Genomic DNA, 17,376 nt, shown 5'->3' with positions numbered 1-17,376 from the left:
TAGCTTGAAAGATTTTGTTTAATGTCAAAAAAATGTGTCTTTACAAAACAACATTTATCTCAAAATTTAACACAATAAACCAAAAAAATTAATACCAGAGATTTTTAAATCACAACTAGTTTTTTTTAATATAATGAAGATAAAAATGAAAAGACTGAAAGAACGAAATTTAGTTGGTCCCAAAATGCATCCATGAGGAACACCATTAAAAGAATTAAGTTATTAGAAGAATATATAAAGTAGGATGATTAAAGGAAGCTGAAACGTCTGGTATATTTATAGAAGATCTGGAATTAGTCCTGATTTACGATCTCGGTGCATACAAGGGATCATAGCACGAACACTCCCCTCTGCCCTTGTTGTTAAGGCACCTACAGATCTGATTGGGTTTCCCTTTCCCCCTGCAATCTTCATGCTTGATGCATCCTGGAAAAATTACAATATTCTTTATGACTATAAAATAATATATGTGTGAATAGCGACTCCGTCCGCGCGGATGTCAGTCTTCGCGTGGATGTTTTATTTCTCCATTTTAAGTAACTCTGACAATGACATCTTAGAAATTTATTGGACCCAAATACGGCTAGGCCCATAATAATTAAAGAGATCCCTCTAATGAGAACACCCACATTTCAAAATTTTCAGAAATTTTCGAAAAACCGAAAAAAGCCGAGTAATACTTCGCCCGACCCGGGAATCGAACCCGAGACTCCTTGCTCTGCAGTCGCACGTGCAACCAATTGGCCAACGAGGCAGTGCAGTTTTATGGAGCATTCAACAAATTTAATATTTATTTACCCAGATCCGCAAGGCAGTAACATTTCCCGTAATAGTCATTGCCGATTCCTTTGTAGCAGATACAAGAGTCACCATACTGCATGGAACATTGCTTGTCGTAGAGGCATACTGTGAACAAAATTATTTACTTTAAAAATAATCCTATTAATATTATAAATGGGAAAGTTTGTATGTTTGTTTGTTTGTTACTCCTTCGCTTTAAAACGGCTAAAGGGATCAAGATGATATTTGGAACAGGGGTAGATAGTGGTCAATAACACATAAGGCACATTTTATACCACAGGAGCGTGGGTGAAGCCGTTGGCACTACGTATAAAACGCCAATTTGAACCTCCTCCTTTTTTTAAAATCAGTTAATAATACTGAAAACTTGCTCCTAAGTGTAACGAACACTTTTCTGAAAACCGCATCAAAATCAGTTCAACCAATCGCGAGATAATCGACGATTGGGACTTGAGAAGGTTCGTTCTCTGACGCGCTCCGCCTCTTCCTTTATTTTTCCCTGCTTTTTTAGGGGGGGGGGGGGGGTGAATCATCCTACGGCTTGTCTCGCAAGCAAGAGAGAGAGTGTCAGACTCTTACTGACTAAAAACCACGCCGTTCCTGCTCCTGCTTTTCTAGCCGGAGCCCCGGTAAATCCGCTAGGTGGCCGCCTAACCCATAAAAAAGATTTCCATCTAATAGAGGATGAAATTATGGTAAATATACGTACCGTTCTCGTTTTGGTGCCCTTGAGGGTTTAAACCATAGCTGACACCAGCTAGGCAACATAGAAATATAAGACTGAAGTAATGCATTTTCAGATGAAACTCAGAATACTGAATGCTTACACTGAAATTACCACCGTTTATATATTTCTTAAGCAAATCAATTAAGTATAACTGTGTCAAAATGCAATTCGCTCGATGCGTTATCTTTTATTTAATTAGATTGAAAGTAAATTAAAATAGGACTTAATTTTGCTTGGCGCTGATTCGTTGATTAATTGATAATGGATGCCTTAGGCTCTTCGCACACGACCACTTTTTGGAGCGATGCTGTTGCGCTATTAGTGAATGCGTATCATAAAAATGTCACCGTGGGTCAGAGATCTTTTTTATATGGTATAATTCGGTAAACGAGCAGACGGATCACCTGATGGTAAGCAATCGCTACCGCTCATGGACACCCGAAACACCAAAGGCGTCAGAAGTGCGTTGCCATTTTTAAACTCCTAACTTCCGTTAGGAGGTCAAGGGTTGTTGTCGAATTGGGGATTGGGAAGATTGGGAAGTGGGGGAAACACAACGCAAGCGTTCTATCACGTCGGTTTTCTGTGAGGCCGTGGTATCACTCCTACGCGCTAGCTGCCAGTAGCAGCGCGACAATTGCCGCGTCGTGTGTCGCGGAATGCTGCTCATGAATATGAGCCTCTAGCATGAATTGAAACTAGTCGAGTTCCTCGTCAAAACATTACGTGAGTAAGCCGATAACATAATAATTAATTTAGTATGTCTCACGAAAGTTACAATAAAATATTGTGAGTCAAATAATTAAATAATAAATTAATATCGTCACATAATTCAGGTTTTTTAAATTTTTATTTTATACTTTTTATAGGTAGGTTAGGTTAAGTTAGGCTTAGTATATTACATATACTTACTATAACGAAAGTTACAATAAAATATTGTGAGTCAAATAATTAAATAATAAATAAATACCGTCACACAATTCAATTTACATAGGTAATTGTTAATCGAGCCGTCTCCATATCGTACTGTTCAGAGCTCCGATTCAAGATCGAGTACCTTTTTGACCATATTTTATTTCCAAAATCAATTTACAAGGTCCTAAGTTTCGCATTACATTCTGTACATACATTAGTTGCCGCAAAATATCGACATAATATATCGATAAAGAACATCTCTAGTACCGATATCTATCGTAATAGCGAGGGCCATTTGTCTTGTAAAAAAGCGAATTGTTCGGAGTTTCCTATCACAAACCTTAAGATGATATTTATGAGAAAGAATGAATTTGTTGTAAAACCTCGTGCACACTAGAAGGCATTCAGTTGGGAGGGGTTTTAAATGTATTCAATAAGGATGACGACGGGGTATGAAAATTAAAAATCTATTTAGTCCGTCAGTTAGGTAATGAAAACATATTAGACACGTATTTTGTTATATAAGATAACAATACTTAGATAAAACGAATCGAAGTTTAGGAGTGGGAAAAAAAGTCACTTCTATGTATAAAACGTACCAAGGACTGACGTCACACGATTGTTCATCTTCAAAAGTATGTGTTTCCGTATTTTTTTCCTTCCCTTTGACTGAATATTAGTGTTATATTGTTCTCACACAGTTGAAGCAATCAAAACAATGTAACCAAGAATTGTATTGTGAATCTGATTGAAAAAGTAACCTATGGAGTTTCTTGATAGTTCTTCTCCATAATAATCTACACCTTGGAACGAGCAAATAGCTTCACTAGAGGACTGACCGACAGACAGACATTATTACTATTATTATATTTGCTTTGACGTTCAAAAGTGCCTTCCTGGTCTATTAGAAATAAATTAAATGGACTTTGATCCGTAAAATTATATTGGGAAAGGTACCTACATCACTACATTTTACGGCAAGTTACAAGCTAAAATTATGTTTTTTTTGCTAAAGTTAAGTTCCCGTGTACTTAGTGCAAGCAACTTGTTAGGTTTTTTGCTTTAAAAAGTATTCTGAAAGGAGTCAGTCATACGGCTTCATATTTTTAATTTTGTGGCAGACATTTTTACACTGAATAAAATTAAAAAATGTTGTACAGTTTTTGTAGTGTTTATGTTATTTTAAAATATGATAGCTTGGTAAAAAAGGTATATTCAGATTTGTAAAAAATATGTATAATTATTTACAATTGTGGCTGAATTTTTGAGTTTTCAAAAAACCAAAGTACCTTATGTGGTACTTGAACTCGAAACCTCTTGTTAGACAAGCGTTTTTATGACTACTAGACCAGCATGAGCGTATTCCTTTTTAAAAGGCACGCAGCGCACCTGTGACTCCTCTGGTGTTGCGGATGACGATGGACGGCGCTGATTGCTTATCATCAGGTGAACCGTCTGCTGGTTAGCTTCCCATTCCATAAAAAGGGAATTTCGCTTCATCAGGAAAATCAGGAAATAATACTCTTACAATGATAGTGGTTTTATTTAACTAATAAAGTAGATAAGGGACAATCTTCTTGACACAGAACTCAATTCTAATTACGCTTAGAATGTAGAGTAGCTTTTCCCGACCCGGGAATGAACCTATCATTTTCTGGTAAATTTCCAGCGAGAATTCTCTTGGATAGAGAAGGTCTTGGTTGTTTTTTCAAGGAATAAAATATTTTATCTTTATCTTTTAACTTTAGTTAAAAAGTATTATGAAAAATAATGAAAGCGGTTGTTTAGTTTTGGTTTCCGGGTCGGAAAAATTTCAATTTAGAAAAAGTCATGGCATTCAATTTAGAAAAAGGCATGGTATGGTTAATTTATATTAACGTAGTAACGAAGTAGTAACGTCATGCCTTTTATCAACGAAGGGGTAGGCAAAGGTGCACATTACGGCACATAATGCCGCTATACAATGTACATCCACTTTTCACCATTTGTGTTATAAGTCCCATGTAATAGGGGGTGAGCCTATTGCCATCTATTGGGCACAATTCCAGGCTCCGTGCTACTACTGAGAAATTTTTCAGTAATACATTGCCCGACCCGGGAATCGAACCCGAGACCTTGTCCGGCATTCGATTTATATGAATCAAATACATTTTTAGAATGATATTACACAACAATGTTTTTCTGCCTCCATTGTGTCCTAACCCGAATGATTGTTAACGATGCATTTGTTTGTAAAGACAGATTCATGTGATGTGTTCTGCTAACGGTGGTTTTATCTAAACGGCCCATTGCTCGGCTTCGACACACACGCGACCCCGCCATGTTTGTGTTGTGTATGTGTGCTTGTGTGTATGTTATGTGTAGGCTGTTTTATTGAGGCGTTGGTTTTAATACATAAACTTGTGTTAAATTGTGGATTTTGTTTTAGGATTATAGCTAGATGGGATTTTGGTATGATTGTTTTTGGACTGGTTTTTTTTGTGGTATAAGAGGCAAGTGATTGTGTAAATCAATTGACGATAAAATTACGACGAAAAGGGTTATATGTGTGTCTATTTTCTTTGGTCATTGAAGTTGAGGAGGCTCTCAAGTTGAATTTTCACTTTGAGTAGTTTTATTGAGTTTTCTATATACGAATTTCTGACTGTAATAATCAGGAAGCAAATACTGGGAAATTATTGGGCCTCCGGTAACTTCACTCACACCAGAAAACACAATGAAGGCGTAGTTTCACGTCGGTTTTCTGTGAGGCCGTGGTGTCACTGCGGTTGAGCCGGCCTATTCGTGCCAAAGCATGGTTCTCACACACTTATAAAAAAATAGTAAAAAGTGAGTATTACATTTACCCTACATCTACTGACACGTAATGTTTTGTTGCGTCCAACACAGATCTGTTTGCAAAACACAAATAAATCGTGCACAATGCTTGTCCAATGTTTGGACCAACTCTCCAGGGAACAATATGCTTGCAAAGTGGTTTGATCAAACATTTGATCCAACTCGTGCATGAATTAGTGGAGTCTTGATTTTGATGGGATAGGCAGAAGTTGAATAATGTTTAGTAATTTTTGTTACAATATTGAAAATTAGTATAATTTTATTATAACTTTTGTGAGACATACTAAATCAATTATTATGCTATAGCTGCTGCAGTAGCAGCGCGACAATCGCTGCGTCATCTGTCGCGGAATGCTGTTCATGAGTATGAACCTCTAGCATGGTTTGAAACTAGTCGAGTTCCTCGTCAAACAGTTACGCGAGTAAGCCGACAACATAATAATTAAATTTATAAAATATCAATTTGTGTGTATTGTATTTGGTCATCTCTATTAAAAAACATGTTGATTGATTGGCAAGATTTAATTAACAAATGGTGTTTAGAATTTTCATTATGTGTTTGGTAATGTGCCCATACCCCAAAATCAGAATTGTAAAATAACGTGTCAATAAAAAAAATCTAAAATGTTTTCGTCTGACTCTAGAATAGAACCTAAACTAACTTGCAACATGTAACACAACGTTACTGTAACATTATCATTGATTCAATACCTCATCCTTTCCAATTTCAAATAAAGAAATGACATTTCTACATTACAAGCAACTTTAAACCTTACAACAAACAACTTAAAGTAGATTTTCGCGCAAAAGTATTGAGTGTGTGGGTATTTCAAGAGATTTCTTTTAAATGGCGGAAATCGGTTGCGTGTGAGTGACAGCGGGAAACGAGATTGCTAATAATAAAATTGAATATCGTCCTTATTTTGTTGGAAGCAGGGTTGAGATTTGAAAAACAAAATAATTTTAAAAATCTGTAGCTATGACAAAGTTACTTTGAGTAGAAAATATTAAATATTTGTAGTTTATAGAAATTGTGAGTGTTTGATTGGTCAAGCCAAGGTCTCGGGTCCTTATTCGACTTGGGTAAATGTTAAAATGTTTTATTTTTTATGGTTTTCTTCGTCATATCACGAAGTTATGATTTGTGACCATCATAATGGCCTTTTACTATGTGATTACTGTTTTTTTTTTAAAAACGTTGCCTTACACTAAGATTTTCTCCTGTGTCGGGAGTGCATTTACTAACGTACATCTATGTACATATGTGAATATGTACACATGAGTTTGAATTCAATTAAATCTCAATATTTATTAAATGTCAAAACTGTTAACCCAGTCATAACTGTTATGTTTTTTTTACCTATGTTAAACGGTGGTTTAAAGTATGTTTTATGTAATACTTGTTAAAAGTATGGTTTTAAGTACCTACGTCACCTATGTATCCCGCGACAACAGTCACCCCACTCCCATTTCTCCGGGACTCGGAGTGCGAATAAATTTAATGTATTAACTTACCACACTCGTTTATTAGCAACGCTTACCTCGCCCGAGGACGTCAGGATACAATGTGATTTATTATTCTAATGGTTAGTCACGCCTTTTTAGAGTAGGGGGTAGACAACGTACAGCGTACAACCGGCAACGCACCTGTGACTCCTCTGGTGTTGCGCGTGTCCATGGGCGGCGCTGATCGCTTACCATCAGGTGACTCGTTTGCTCATTTGCCTCCTATTCCATAAAAAAGACAGAAGCGTAAAAAATTTAATAAACACATCAGAAAATCTCTAGCAATTCTTAGATTGGTCCGAGAATCGAACACAAATACACTTTGCTCAGAAGTTGCTGGTGTGGTCCCTAAGTCCAAAGACGAAATATCCATAGCAATTCTTTGATTGGTACTTTTCAAATGTCTACATATAAAGAGTTAAATAATAGCCTGCCTATCCGCCAGTGAAGCTAGGTGTTCGCTCCAAAGTATAGCTTCGAATGAAGAAGAACGAGAAAGAAATAACGAATGGAGTTTATCGTGTATATGTATCCTGTATGTATGTGTTTATCCTGTATGTAAAATGTATGTATCATTTTTCCAATCAATAATTGAGAACAATGCAGAGACTTCTATAATTTTCCCCGTTAAAAATAGTGAACCCTAATCTAACATGGTACTCACATAAGTTAATTTAGACTTTCTTTTCTTTATTTTTAGACCAATCCACAAAAAAGTCCTAACACACTCTTAGCCGAAAAAAAGTTAATGTAAGTTCAATACACTCTAGTAAGTACTTGTAAGTTCTAAGGACCTCTCAGAGGAGGTACGGGACCATTTAATTTCGATACTTGGACGAAACAACGCACTCCCGATCCAATAATGTTGGGTATAAACAAAAAAACTGGACAAAGACAAACACTCAAGAGGCACAGTATTGGAGACTTAAAACTTTTGGTTTATGAAGCAAATTAATTGGCAAAAGGTCCATTGAAATATATTATTTGTAGGGAAAATTACGGTCTACTACAGGTGGGCTGAGCTGCGGACTACCTAGCGGGTTTACTGGGGCTCCGGCTTGAATAGCAGGAGTAGGAACGGGGTGGTTTTTAGTCAGTAAAAGCCAGATACTCCCTCTCGCTTCGCCTATGGCGAGAGAAGCCATTGGACACCTCCTTAAAAAAAACCACAGACGGGATCCAGTAGGGCTGATGTCTGATCCGGAGCTGCGGACTATCTAGCGGGTTTACCGGGTCCCCGGCTCGACAAGCAGGAGTAGGAACGGGGTGGTTAGGAAAAAATACGGTCTGAAAAGAAGTTCCCACTGATGTTAAGCTTGTACTAGCTAAGCTGTGAAACCATGTGACCGTTTCCACTGATACTAAGCTATGTAGCTGTGTAAGTAAGATGTGATATGAAGATGTGCCACCGTAATGTAGCACATATAAAAAACAAAGCTAGTTTCCACCAGTGCTAAGCTATGTGTACCATTGAATATGATTAGTGGAAGCCAAATGCAACCACAGCAACGTAGCATAGCACATTTCTGATGGAAAAGCGCCCTAAGTAACCGTAAGTAGTGTAAGAGTGCCACTATTAACCATTCGGCCAACGAGGCAGTCAATTTCACAATTGATAAAAAGACCCTTTCATAATTTATCAGGACCTCGGGTCCGTCCTATCAACTAAGTCTAAAAAATTGTGTTTACTCAGTTGTTGTATGGGAAGTTGACTTATAAGATAGTCTAGGCTACAGGGTACCTAACATTTAAACTAGACTAGGCTGTAGGCTATCTATAGGCATACTTTGTTTAACACTAGCTTCTGTAAGCGGCTTCACCCGCGTTTCTGTGGGATAAAAAGGTATCCTATCACCCAAGTCAGCCTTGTCTGTATCCCAAATTTCATCAAAATTCGTCCAGTAGTTTCAGCGTGATTGATGGACAAACGACTAAACAAACTTTCACATTTATTTATTAGTGTGTGTATGATAGTGTGATTATACTCGTACGTAACATGATAACATCTATAAATTATGGGGATTATTATTTTAGATTTTTAGGGGCGAAAACCATCCAATGACTTCTCCCAACGCGGGCGAGGCGAAAGGGAGTGTCAGACTCTTACTGACTAAAAATCACCCTGTTCCTATTTCTTTTTTTGTTTTGTTTTAAGGGGGAAAATCAACTAATGATTTTTCCCGCCTTGGGCGAGGCGAGAGAGACCCGTTCCTACTCCTGCTTTTCGAGCTGGAGCCCCATTAACCCGCAGCTAGGTATTCCGAAACATATAGGTTACAGGATAAAATTTACAGCCATCTAGCCTCAACATATTCCTTCAAACACATTAATATAAACTGTACCATCACTCTCATGTTTGCTGGTCGTTGAAAATGGACCTTCTTACAATCTTCGACCCTCGTTTTGGAAAAGGGTCGCCTGACTCCGAGTGTGTTTGTTTAGGTACTAATCGATGATTCGACTCGTGACGGGACGTGGCAAAATATTGGCTGGAACTTGATGCGACTTCGGACCCTGGCACACTCGATAAACTGCCCCAAAAACCGTACTTTACACTAAGAGGAATATACGAGTATGGTGTGTCCAATGATTTTCGGAGAAGGTCTGAGTTAATGTTGTGCCTTTTATTTCTCGGTGTCAGTCTGTGTGGTGTGACTGATGTATTAGTTAAGTCATCGTCATTTACAAGTATGACTGTAAGATATAAGCCGGTAAACGAGCAGACAGATCACCAGATGGTAAGTAATTGCCGCCACCCATGCACACCTGAAACACTAGAAGCGTTACAAGTGTGTTACCGACCTTTTGCGGGTTAGGAATTTAAGGGGTTTTCGGGGAATCGGGGATTATAAAGGGAGGTAATTGGGCCTCCGGTAACCTCACATACGCAGCGAAACACAAAGCAAGCGTTGTTTCACGTCGGTTTTCTGCGAGGCCGCCGTAGTATCACTCTGGTTGATTAGTGATTCCAAATCGCAGAAATACTTATGAAATGTGGGCGTAAGTGAGATTACGTGCCGTAATGTGCACCTCTACCTATCCCTTCAAGGATAAAAGGCGTGACGATACAAACAATACATTTCTACCTATCCCTGATTAAATAAGTTATAAGTAAACTATCTTATGAACTTCCAATCGTAGAACTTGAAATAATAGAACTATTTGCAGTCGGAACATTGTGACCAGTTCACCCAAAGTAAGTTGGAGTCCAGTAACATTGGAACTGCTATTATGGTGACCCGGTGCACCAGTTACACTGACTCCAATCTGATGAAGTTGGTAATGGACTTGAACAACTTCATGTCTTTCAAGTTTTCAAATGTTTGCCTTGGTTACGTTACATTGACTATGTTAAATAGAGATGTTTTAAGACATGTAGATAACATAATTTTATTGATCTTATATTAGTTTATATACATATGTGGGAGAGCCATACGTCCCCACGAATGGGCCGGCTCGACCGAAGTGATACCACGGCCTCACAGAAAACCGACGTGAAACATCGCTTGCGTTGTGTTTCGTTGTGTGAGTGAGGTTACCGGAGGCCCAATTCCCCCCTTCCCAATCTTCCTCATCCCCATTCCCGAACAACAACCCTAAATTCCTAACTTACAAAAAGCCGGTAACACACTTGTAAAGCCTCTGGTGTTACAAGTGTCCGTGGGCTGCGGCGATTGCTTACAATCAGGTAATACGTCACCTCGATTACCGGCATGTTTCAAAAAAAAAAAAAAAACTATCGATACATCGCATACTCAAACTGCGCATCTTCTTCGTATAGTTTCTTTGCGGCAGCAACTCTTTCATAGCACATCTTACTCGCACAGCTACGTAGCTTAGTATCAGTGGAATCGGTCATATAGTTTCACACCTTAGCTATTCCATCTTCGCAGTATAGACATACAATAATCTGTTGGTTACATCTTTCTGAACATGCTCTGGTGGAAAAGCACCTCTACCAGTTTGGCTTGACGTGTGAGCTGAGATTTTTTATTTTCATGTTGCAAAGTATTTTGAATTTAACCAAAATTAGCTTTCGGAGTACATTAAAAGAGAAAAGTCATGTCAAACACATATTTAAGAAGTCAACCCATTTCCACATTTGAAACAAAATACATTGTATTTACCACAGACTCAAATACTCGATACAAACCAACTCGTGTGTGCAATAATCGGCTCGTTCAAAACAATTGCTCCAACCATCCGATAACCGACATACAATAATTGTTGGTTACACGGAGTCTGAACATGCTCTGTCCCTTTCCCTCTAACAGTTTTCATTTACGTGTGAGCGAGAGCACTATAGTGGCGTGCCGATTGTTTGATTTCCGTGCTTGCCGCCACGCACTACCTGTGTCAGTAAACTGGTTAAATAGTGATGGGATATGCATTTTTGTTAATTTATCGATAAGTTGTAAATTTGTCTTTCTGATAGAGTGTTTACGAGTGATGTAAGAATGGTGTAGTATGTACTAGTCTAGGGTTTGACTCTTAGTGAGGCAAAGTGATTGGAATATAAAGAAAAGCGAGCCAGTAGCACTGATGCCTGATCCGGAGCTGCAGAATACCTAACGGGTTTACCAGGCTCCGGCTCGAAAAGCAGGAGTAAGAACGGGGTGGTCTTTAGTCAGTAAGAGTCTGTCACTCTATCTTGCCTCGCCCTAGGCGGGAGAAGAAATTGGATGATTTTCCAATGTCAAAAAAAAAATAGGAAGTTAATTTAGTGTCTAATAGTGGAAAAATTTCAAACTTAGAAATTATCATAAAAAATAGAAGAAAAGCTTAAGTAAATCACTAACTCGATGCGCTAGTTGGTGTATGTAATCACGACACTCTTAAAGCCAATTTTGGTTAAAATCAAAAATCTTTTGGAATATGAAAAAGAAAAAATAAGGTTAGTCTGTTCAAGCCAAATTGTAGGGTACTTTTTCACTAAAATACACTTATAACGTTTGTCACCTTACCTTACATAGTAAAATATTATCGACAAGTCAACTATCGACACTACCCCATCTCTAGCACACGACACTCAGCTTTATACGGTGCTTATATTCCGATTCTGTCGCGAGCACATCTCTATTGATTCCTAACGTATACGTGTTTCAGTGATGCACCCACTATCGATATTAGAGACACGTAGTAAAAGTATCGGTATCTCATCACTTAAGTATTTATGTAATTTTGTTATGGTTCCATTTAAGACTGGGTTTGTTGCTTCAGAGGATATGTCCCTTTCTTAAGCATAAGCATCAAATTGTAATTCGGTTTTTATTTTATTTTTATGGTATTAACTAGCAGACGGATTACTTGATGGTAAGCAATCGCCGATGTCCATGGATACCCCCCCCCCCCCCGAGACGTTACAAGTGTGTTGCTGGATTTTGGGGGTTAAAGAATTTAAGGGTTGTTGGGGAATCGGAAAGGGGGGAAGTGGTAAACGTTGTTTCACGTAGGTTTTCTGTGAGGCCATGGTATCACTCCGGTCGAGCTGGCCCATTCGTGCCGAAGTATGGGTCTCCCACACCTAAATTTAATTATTTTATTGCCATGTCTAACAAGTCCAGTAGTTGGCTATTAACTCAAATATAGAAAAAAAGGATTCTTAAATTGGACGTAAGTTTACCAAGAAAATGTCAGAATTTCATAAACAATTTTGATCTAATTTGACAAAGTTCCATCAAGAGCCAACTTCAATACATTTTCATGTACGAGTAGAACCTTATGCAGGTGAGCTGCAGCGCCCGTGTAACTTAGTTGTACACTTCGGTTTGCAAAGAGTTTCAAATAAGAGTTCTGTAAGCAAATAGAAAAACCTTTTTAAAAAAAACTTGTATTTTTTTATGTTATAGATAAGTTTTTAGTGTTTGTGTAGGGACTGGGCGACTGGCTACTGCCCAACGTATAGCAGGTTCAATTTTCGTAAAAAAATCTGTGTCATATTTTTTTTTTTTAAAAAAAACGTTGGCCCACACTAAGATTTTCTCCTATGTCATGGGTGCGTTTATAAACATACAAGTTCACATGCACATGCCACTCACACCCAAAACAATTTGCGGATCACACAAAGAGTTGCTGCTATCGAACCCGCTACACGTTGCACGGCAGTTAGTTGTCCAGCCACCGTACTAACCGTGCAGATCTAAAATATGAATATTGAAGACATGCAAAAAACATACCATTTGGTATTTTATTGTCTCTTTGATCCCAATGGGGTATAGGCAGATTACGAACGATAAGTAATTTGTTTACCATATATGTGTATTGTTAAACAATAGCTACACTTCTGCTTACCCCATTACTGAAACATAATGCACTATTTGCATTGATTTACATTATCGCAGCGGTTGGCATGTGTCGATGTTGTCTGCGGAGACTGCGATGCAAAACGACCGATCTGGACTTCATTAGTCCAGATCGGTCAGAATTGCATTTATTTATACAATGTATTATGTAGTCAACAGAGGACTGACAGACAGTCAGTCGGTCAGTCCTCTAGTTGCTCTATTTGCTCGTTCCAAAGTGTAGATCCCTATGGAGAAGAACGAGCAAGAAACTCCATAAGTTACTCTTTTTCAATCAGATTCACAATACAATTCTTGGTTACATTGTTTCGATTGCTTCCACTATGTGAGAACAATGCAACACTAATTTTCAGTTTGACTGCACGGTTGGTGTAGGCTGCCGCGCAACACGAAGCGAGTTCGATTCCCGCACGGAGCAACTTTTTGTGTGATCCACAAATTGTTCTTTCGGGTCTGGGTGTCATGTGTATGTGAACTTGTATGTTTGTAAACGCATCCACGATATAGGAGAAAATCCTTGTGTGGAACAACATTTTTTTTGAAGAAAAAAAAAGAAGAGGTCATCTTTTAAAACCTTAAACAAAATGAACATACAGAACCTTATCTTACCAAGCACATCATGTTTACTACATTAAGAGCTAACTTGTTGCCCGCACCACTACTCCTGTTTGTATACTTACACTTCTGCTACCGCCCTAACTGAACAACTCCGTGAAGAAAGTCCGTAACTAAATACATGTACTATGTATTAGGGTAGGAGTCGGGTTCTTTTTACCGTGTTTGGTGGTTTTTAGGTTTTGGTTTGTGGTATTTTGTAAGTAGCTTGATAGTTGGTAGGTAGTTGACTAGGTGGTCGTAATATAGTGTTCAATGTGGTGTATGGGATGTTGGGTTTGATTTCAATCAAAGTTTGGACTTTCGATTTGTGGAATTGTTAGTGCAAGTATGAATTTTAGGTTTGTACTCGCTGTGTAGTGTCGTGATGGCTCGGTGTTTTAAGACGCCCACTTCTTATGCATGAGAGTGCGTGTTCGAAACCTACTAACGGCAAATACAAATGTGACTTTTTCCGAGTTATATGTAATTTCTTAGATTATAAATCATCGTGAGGAAACCTATGCTTATAATTTCTGTTTCTGATTAATGCTCAAAAACTTTCTTCGTGCTATGAATTATAGAATTGAACTCGGTGTATGCTACAAACGAAAATTATTTTGTTGTGACATGTGAAAGAAAACAAACTAAAAAACATTCTTTCACGTGTGTTATAATTATTATTCATTATGACTTGAGACCTTAAATCGTATCATTGCTTGTTATTTTCTGTGTAGTTAACTGTGACTAAAAAAATGCACTCAACAATTTACATGCACGACAAATAGTAAACTATACCTCTGCTTACCACTTCAGGGAATACGAAGCGTGATATTTCGCATATTACACGAACACATACCGAACCTGTCACCACCTGTCAACTGTCATGACATGTGTCCTTCACAGGGTATCAAATAACTGTCACTTTTGACGGCTGTCGCGATTTTTTATAAAGATAATGTTTGTGAGGGTGTCACCTGCTAGTGTGAGTTGAAGGCTGTCTGTCTTCAGGATTTCGCCGTTTCTGATGTTTGTATATTACCTTTTAGGTAAGGATATTATGTATACATACATTTACAGATGAAGCGGTTCCTGTAATGTTTTCTGTTTTTTTTAAACGTTCCCCACACCAGGATTTTCTCCTGGGTCGTGGGTGCGTGTCACATATACATGACACCCAGACTTGTAAATACAATTTATGGATAAACCTTTCAATACGATTGCATCGTTGGTCGAGTGGTCGCAAGTGCAACTGCCAAGCAAGGGGTATGATTCCCAGGTATTGCTGGGCTTTTCGAAAACTTCTCAGTAGTAGCACGGAGTCTGGAATTGTTTCCAGTATATGGCAATAGGCAAGAGTGGGTGAACATTATACAGTAATGTGCACCTCTGCATACGTCTTTAGGGATAAAAGGCGTAACGATACTTTTTTATTTGGTAAAAAATAGAGAATATCAAATCATACCGACCAGATTTCTACACAAAACAACACGCAACTCAGTAAACTAGATTGTAAAACGTTATATAGAACTACGCTTATACGGAATGCAGGAAGCATTAGCCATAGAAATCTCTTTTCTGAGACAGCACGTATCACAGAAACTTTTTAGTAGAAAATATTGTTCTCGGTCCCTTTACAATACACTAGACAGTCCTGTGACATGGCTGACATTTATCAGGTCCGGTGACGTCACGCGTCACAACGTGTCACCGACTATGATACGTCACATATGTCTTGTCAGCTATGACGTGGCGGGCAGAGGCGGCGTGATATTTAGTAACATTGTTGTACACTCTTTCCTGGTAAGATATATCTAGGAATAATTCTGAACTTTTAAAAAGACTGTGACCTGTGTGATTTTGGAGTAGGTAGGAACTGTCAACGAAATCAAAGTCAAATAATTTATCCTAATTAAATTATAAATACTTACTTTAATTTAGTTACAACAAATAAAGAAATAAATGTCTGTCAGTCTGTCCATTAGCGAAGCTAGACGCTCGTTCCAAAGTGTAGCTTCGAATGGTGAAGAAAGAGGAAGAAACTCCATTCGTTACTCTTTTAAAATATATATGTTTACATTTTTTCTGATACATTTTCCCAATCAATAATTGTACATATTTATAAGTGAGAAAATGCAGAGATATTGCAACATGCAACACAATTGGTAACCTTATCTGGCTTGATTATTATGAAGAAGAATTAATGTTAAGAAAATACTGCACTGTACTTTGCATAATTATACTTTCTCATCATGCATCAAAATACAAACAAACAAGCGAAGAACTATATGTAAGTTTTAAAAATATTTACTCCGCGTGAGATTTAATACAAACAATTAAAATCACAACCTAATTTGATCACTGACGTAGCGCTACGAACGCTTGCTACGCGCTACACACGTAGCACTAGCTACGCCGTAGCAAGTGTCCAATGACTATAATTATTCATGCATGACCGACCTGGATGCGGACCATAGATTATGAAATTCATTGTGTAAACAATTTACAACCATTTCACATTCATAAATGTCAAAGTGAAATAAATTGTGTATTATGTGAGCTAGGTTAGTTTGGATTTGGGAACCTGAATTATATGATAAGGCTTTTATTTATTGATGAGATAATATATTGAGGTAATACTCTACCTGTATACATATTTTATTATTGTATTGATAAATTGTCATCTGTGACCTTACGCGACACTAGGGATTTCCATCCTTTACTAGAGGGCTTAGTACGCGTTTGCTTTATGTTAAAAGTAATCGAAACGAGAGCGCGGTCGGTTCTCTGATTGGCCGGCTCAAATAAACCAACAAATCAGAGCGCCGAACGGTCAAAGACCACTTTATTCAAAATAAAAGAGTTTTGCATTAATATTTACCCTTGGTAGGTAGTGTAACTTAAAAAGTTTTGTAGGTTTAAACGAGGACGCTGTTGCCGATTCTCTACCAAATGGAATGTCCTTTAGCATTTATCTTACCTATGGGAAGAGTAAGCGTGGTATTCTTTTACAATGCAAGATGACAGGAAAAAAATAATTTAAAACGTAATATCTATTTGGTCGAGAAAACCTAATAAAACGGCATTTCCGAACCGATACCTTTAAACCTTCAAGAAAACTCGTTCGGGCGTTAACCTTTTTAAAACAACGGCAACGCACCTGTGACTGTACTAACCATCAGATGATCCGTCTGCTTGTTTACCCCCCTAAAAAAAACACACCCCAAGAAACAACAACCGACCTACCTTCTAACTACCTTCCAATCTAGCCAAAATACATACATACATACATATCGTCACGCCTTTAATCCCCGAAGGGGTAGGCAGAGGTGCACATTATGGCACGTAATGCCACTGTGTACACCCACTTTTCACAATTTATGTTGTAAGTCCCATGTAATGGGGTGCGGTGCCAGAAGACCTCCCCGCGGTGCACCCTGGGTACAGGTAATAGTCCCCCTAACGGGGGTGATAGGGTTGGAGTGACTATTGCCTGTAGCGAACTTCTGGACAGAGCGGAAGGACCCGAGATGGGTTCCAAAGGCGGCAGGCTTTGTGCTGGCACATGGCCTGCGCCTCCGAGGGAGCGTCTTTCCGCCCGTCTCTCTGACTTAGCAGAGAGCGTGGCGGAGAGGCAAGGACGGTGCTCGTTGTGCACTCACCCTGCCAACGAGCAGCATCGGGGCACAAGTT

The 17,376-nt window shown here is 38.4% G+C and overlaps 1 protein-coding gene across 1 annotated transcript; it reads right to left on the bottom strand.

Moving 5' to 3' along the window:
- LOC118276879 (uncharacterized) lies at window positions 1-1,636 on the bottom strand. The gene is made up of 3 exons (XM_035595481.2): window positions 1,511-1,636; window positions 799-906; window positions 1-426 (listed from the first exon to the last, which is right to left on the bottom strand). Exons 1-3 carry the CDS (start codon window positions 1,593-1,595, stop codon window positions 305-307), a joined length of 315 nt encoding a protein of 104 aa, XP_035451374.2. The 5' UTR covers window positions 1,596-1,636; the 3' UTR covers window positions 1-304.
- Window positions 1,637-17,376: the final 15,740 nt, after the last annotated feature.

The sequence above is a fragment of the Spodoptera frugiperda genome, chromosome 17, assembly GCF_023101765.2.
Source record: "Spodoptera frugiperda isolate SF20-4 chromosome 17, AGI-APGP_CSIRO_Sfru_2.0, whole genome shotgun sequence".
Taxonomy (NCBI): Eukaryota; Metazoa; Arthropoda; class Insecta; order Lepidoptera; family Noctuidae; genus Spodoptera; species Spodoptera frugiperda.
This window is presented reverse-complemented; position numbering and strand designations above follow the sequence as displayed.

Bases quoted from the DNA above. Each gene is read 5' to 3' on its own strand.
- LOC118276879 (XM_035595481.2), bottom strand. From the start codon at position 1,595: ATGCATTACTTCAGTCTTATATTTCTATGTTGCCTAGCTGGTGTCAGC. The intron at 907-1,510 runs GTACGTATATTT...TTTTGTTCACAG, and splicing joins AGGGCACCAAAACGAGAACG to TATGCCTCTACGACAAGCAA. The intron at 427-798 runs GTAAATAAATAT...TAATTTTTCCAG, and splicing joins TTACTGCCTTGCGGATCTGG to GATGCATCAAGCATGAAGAT.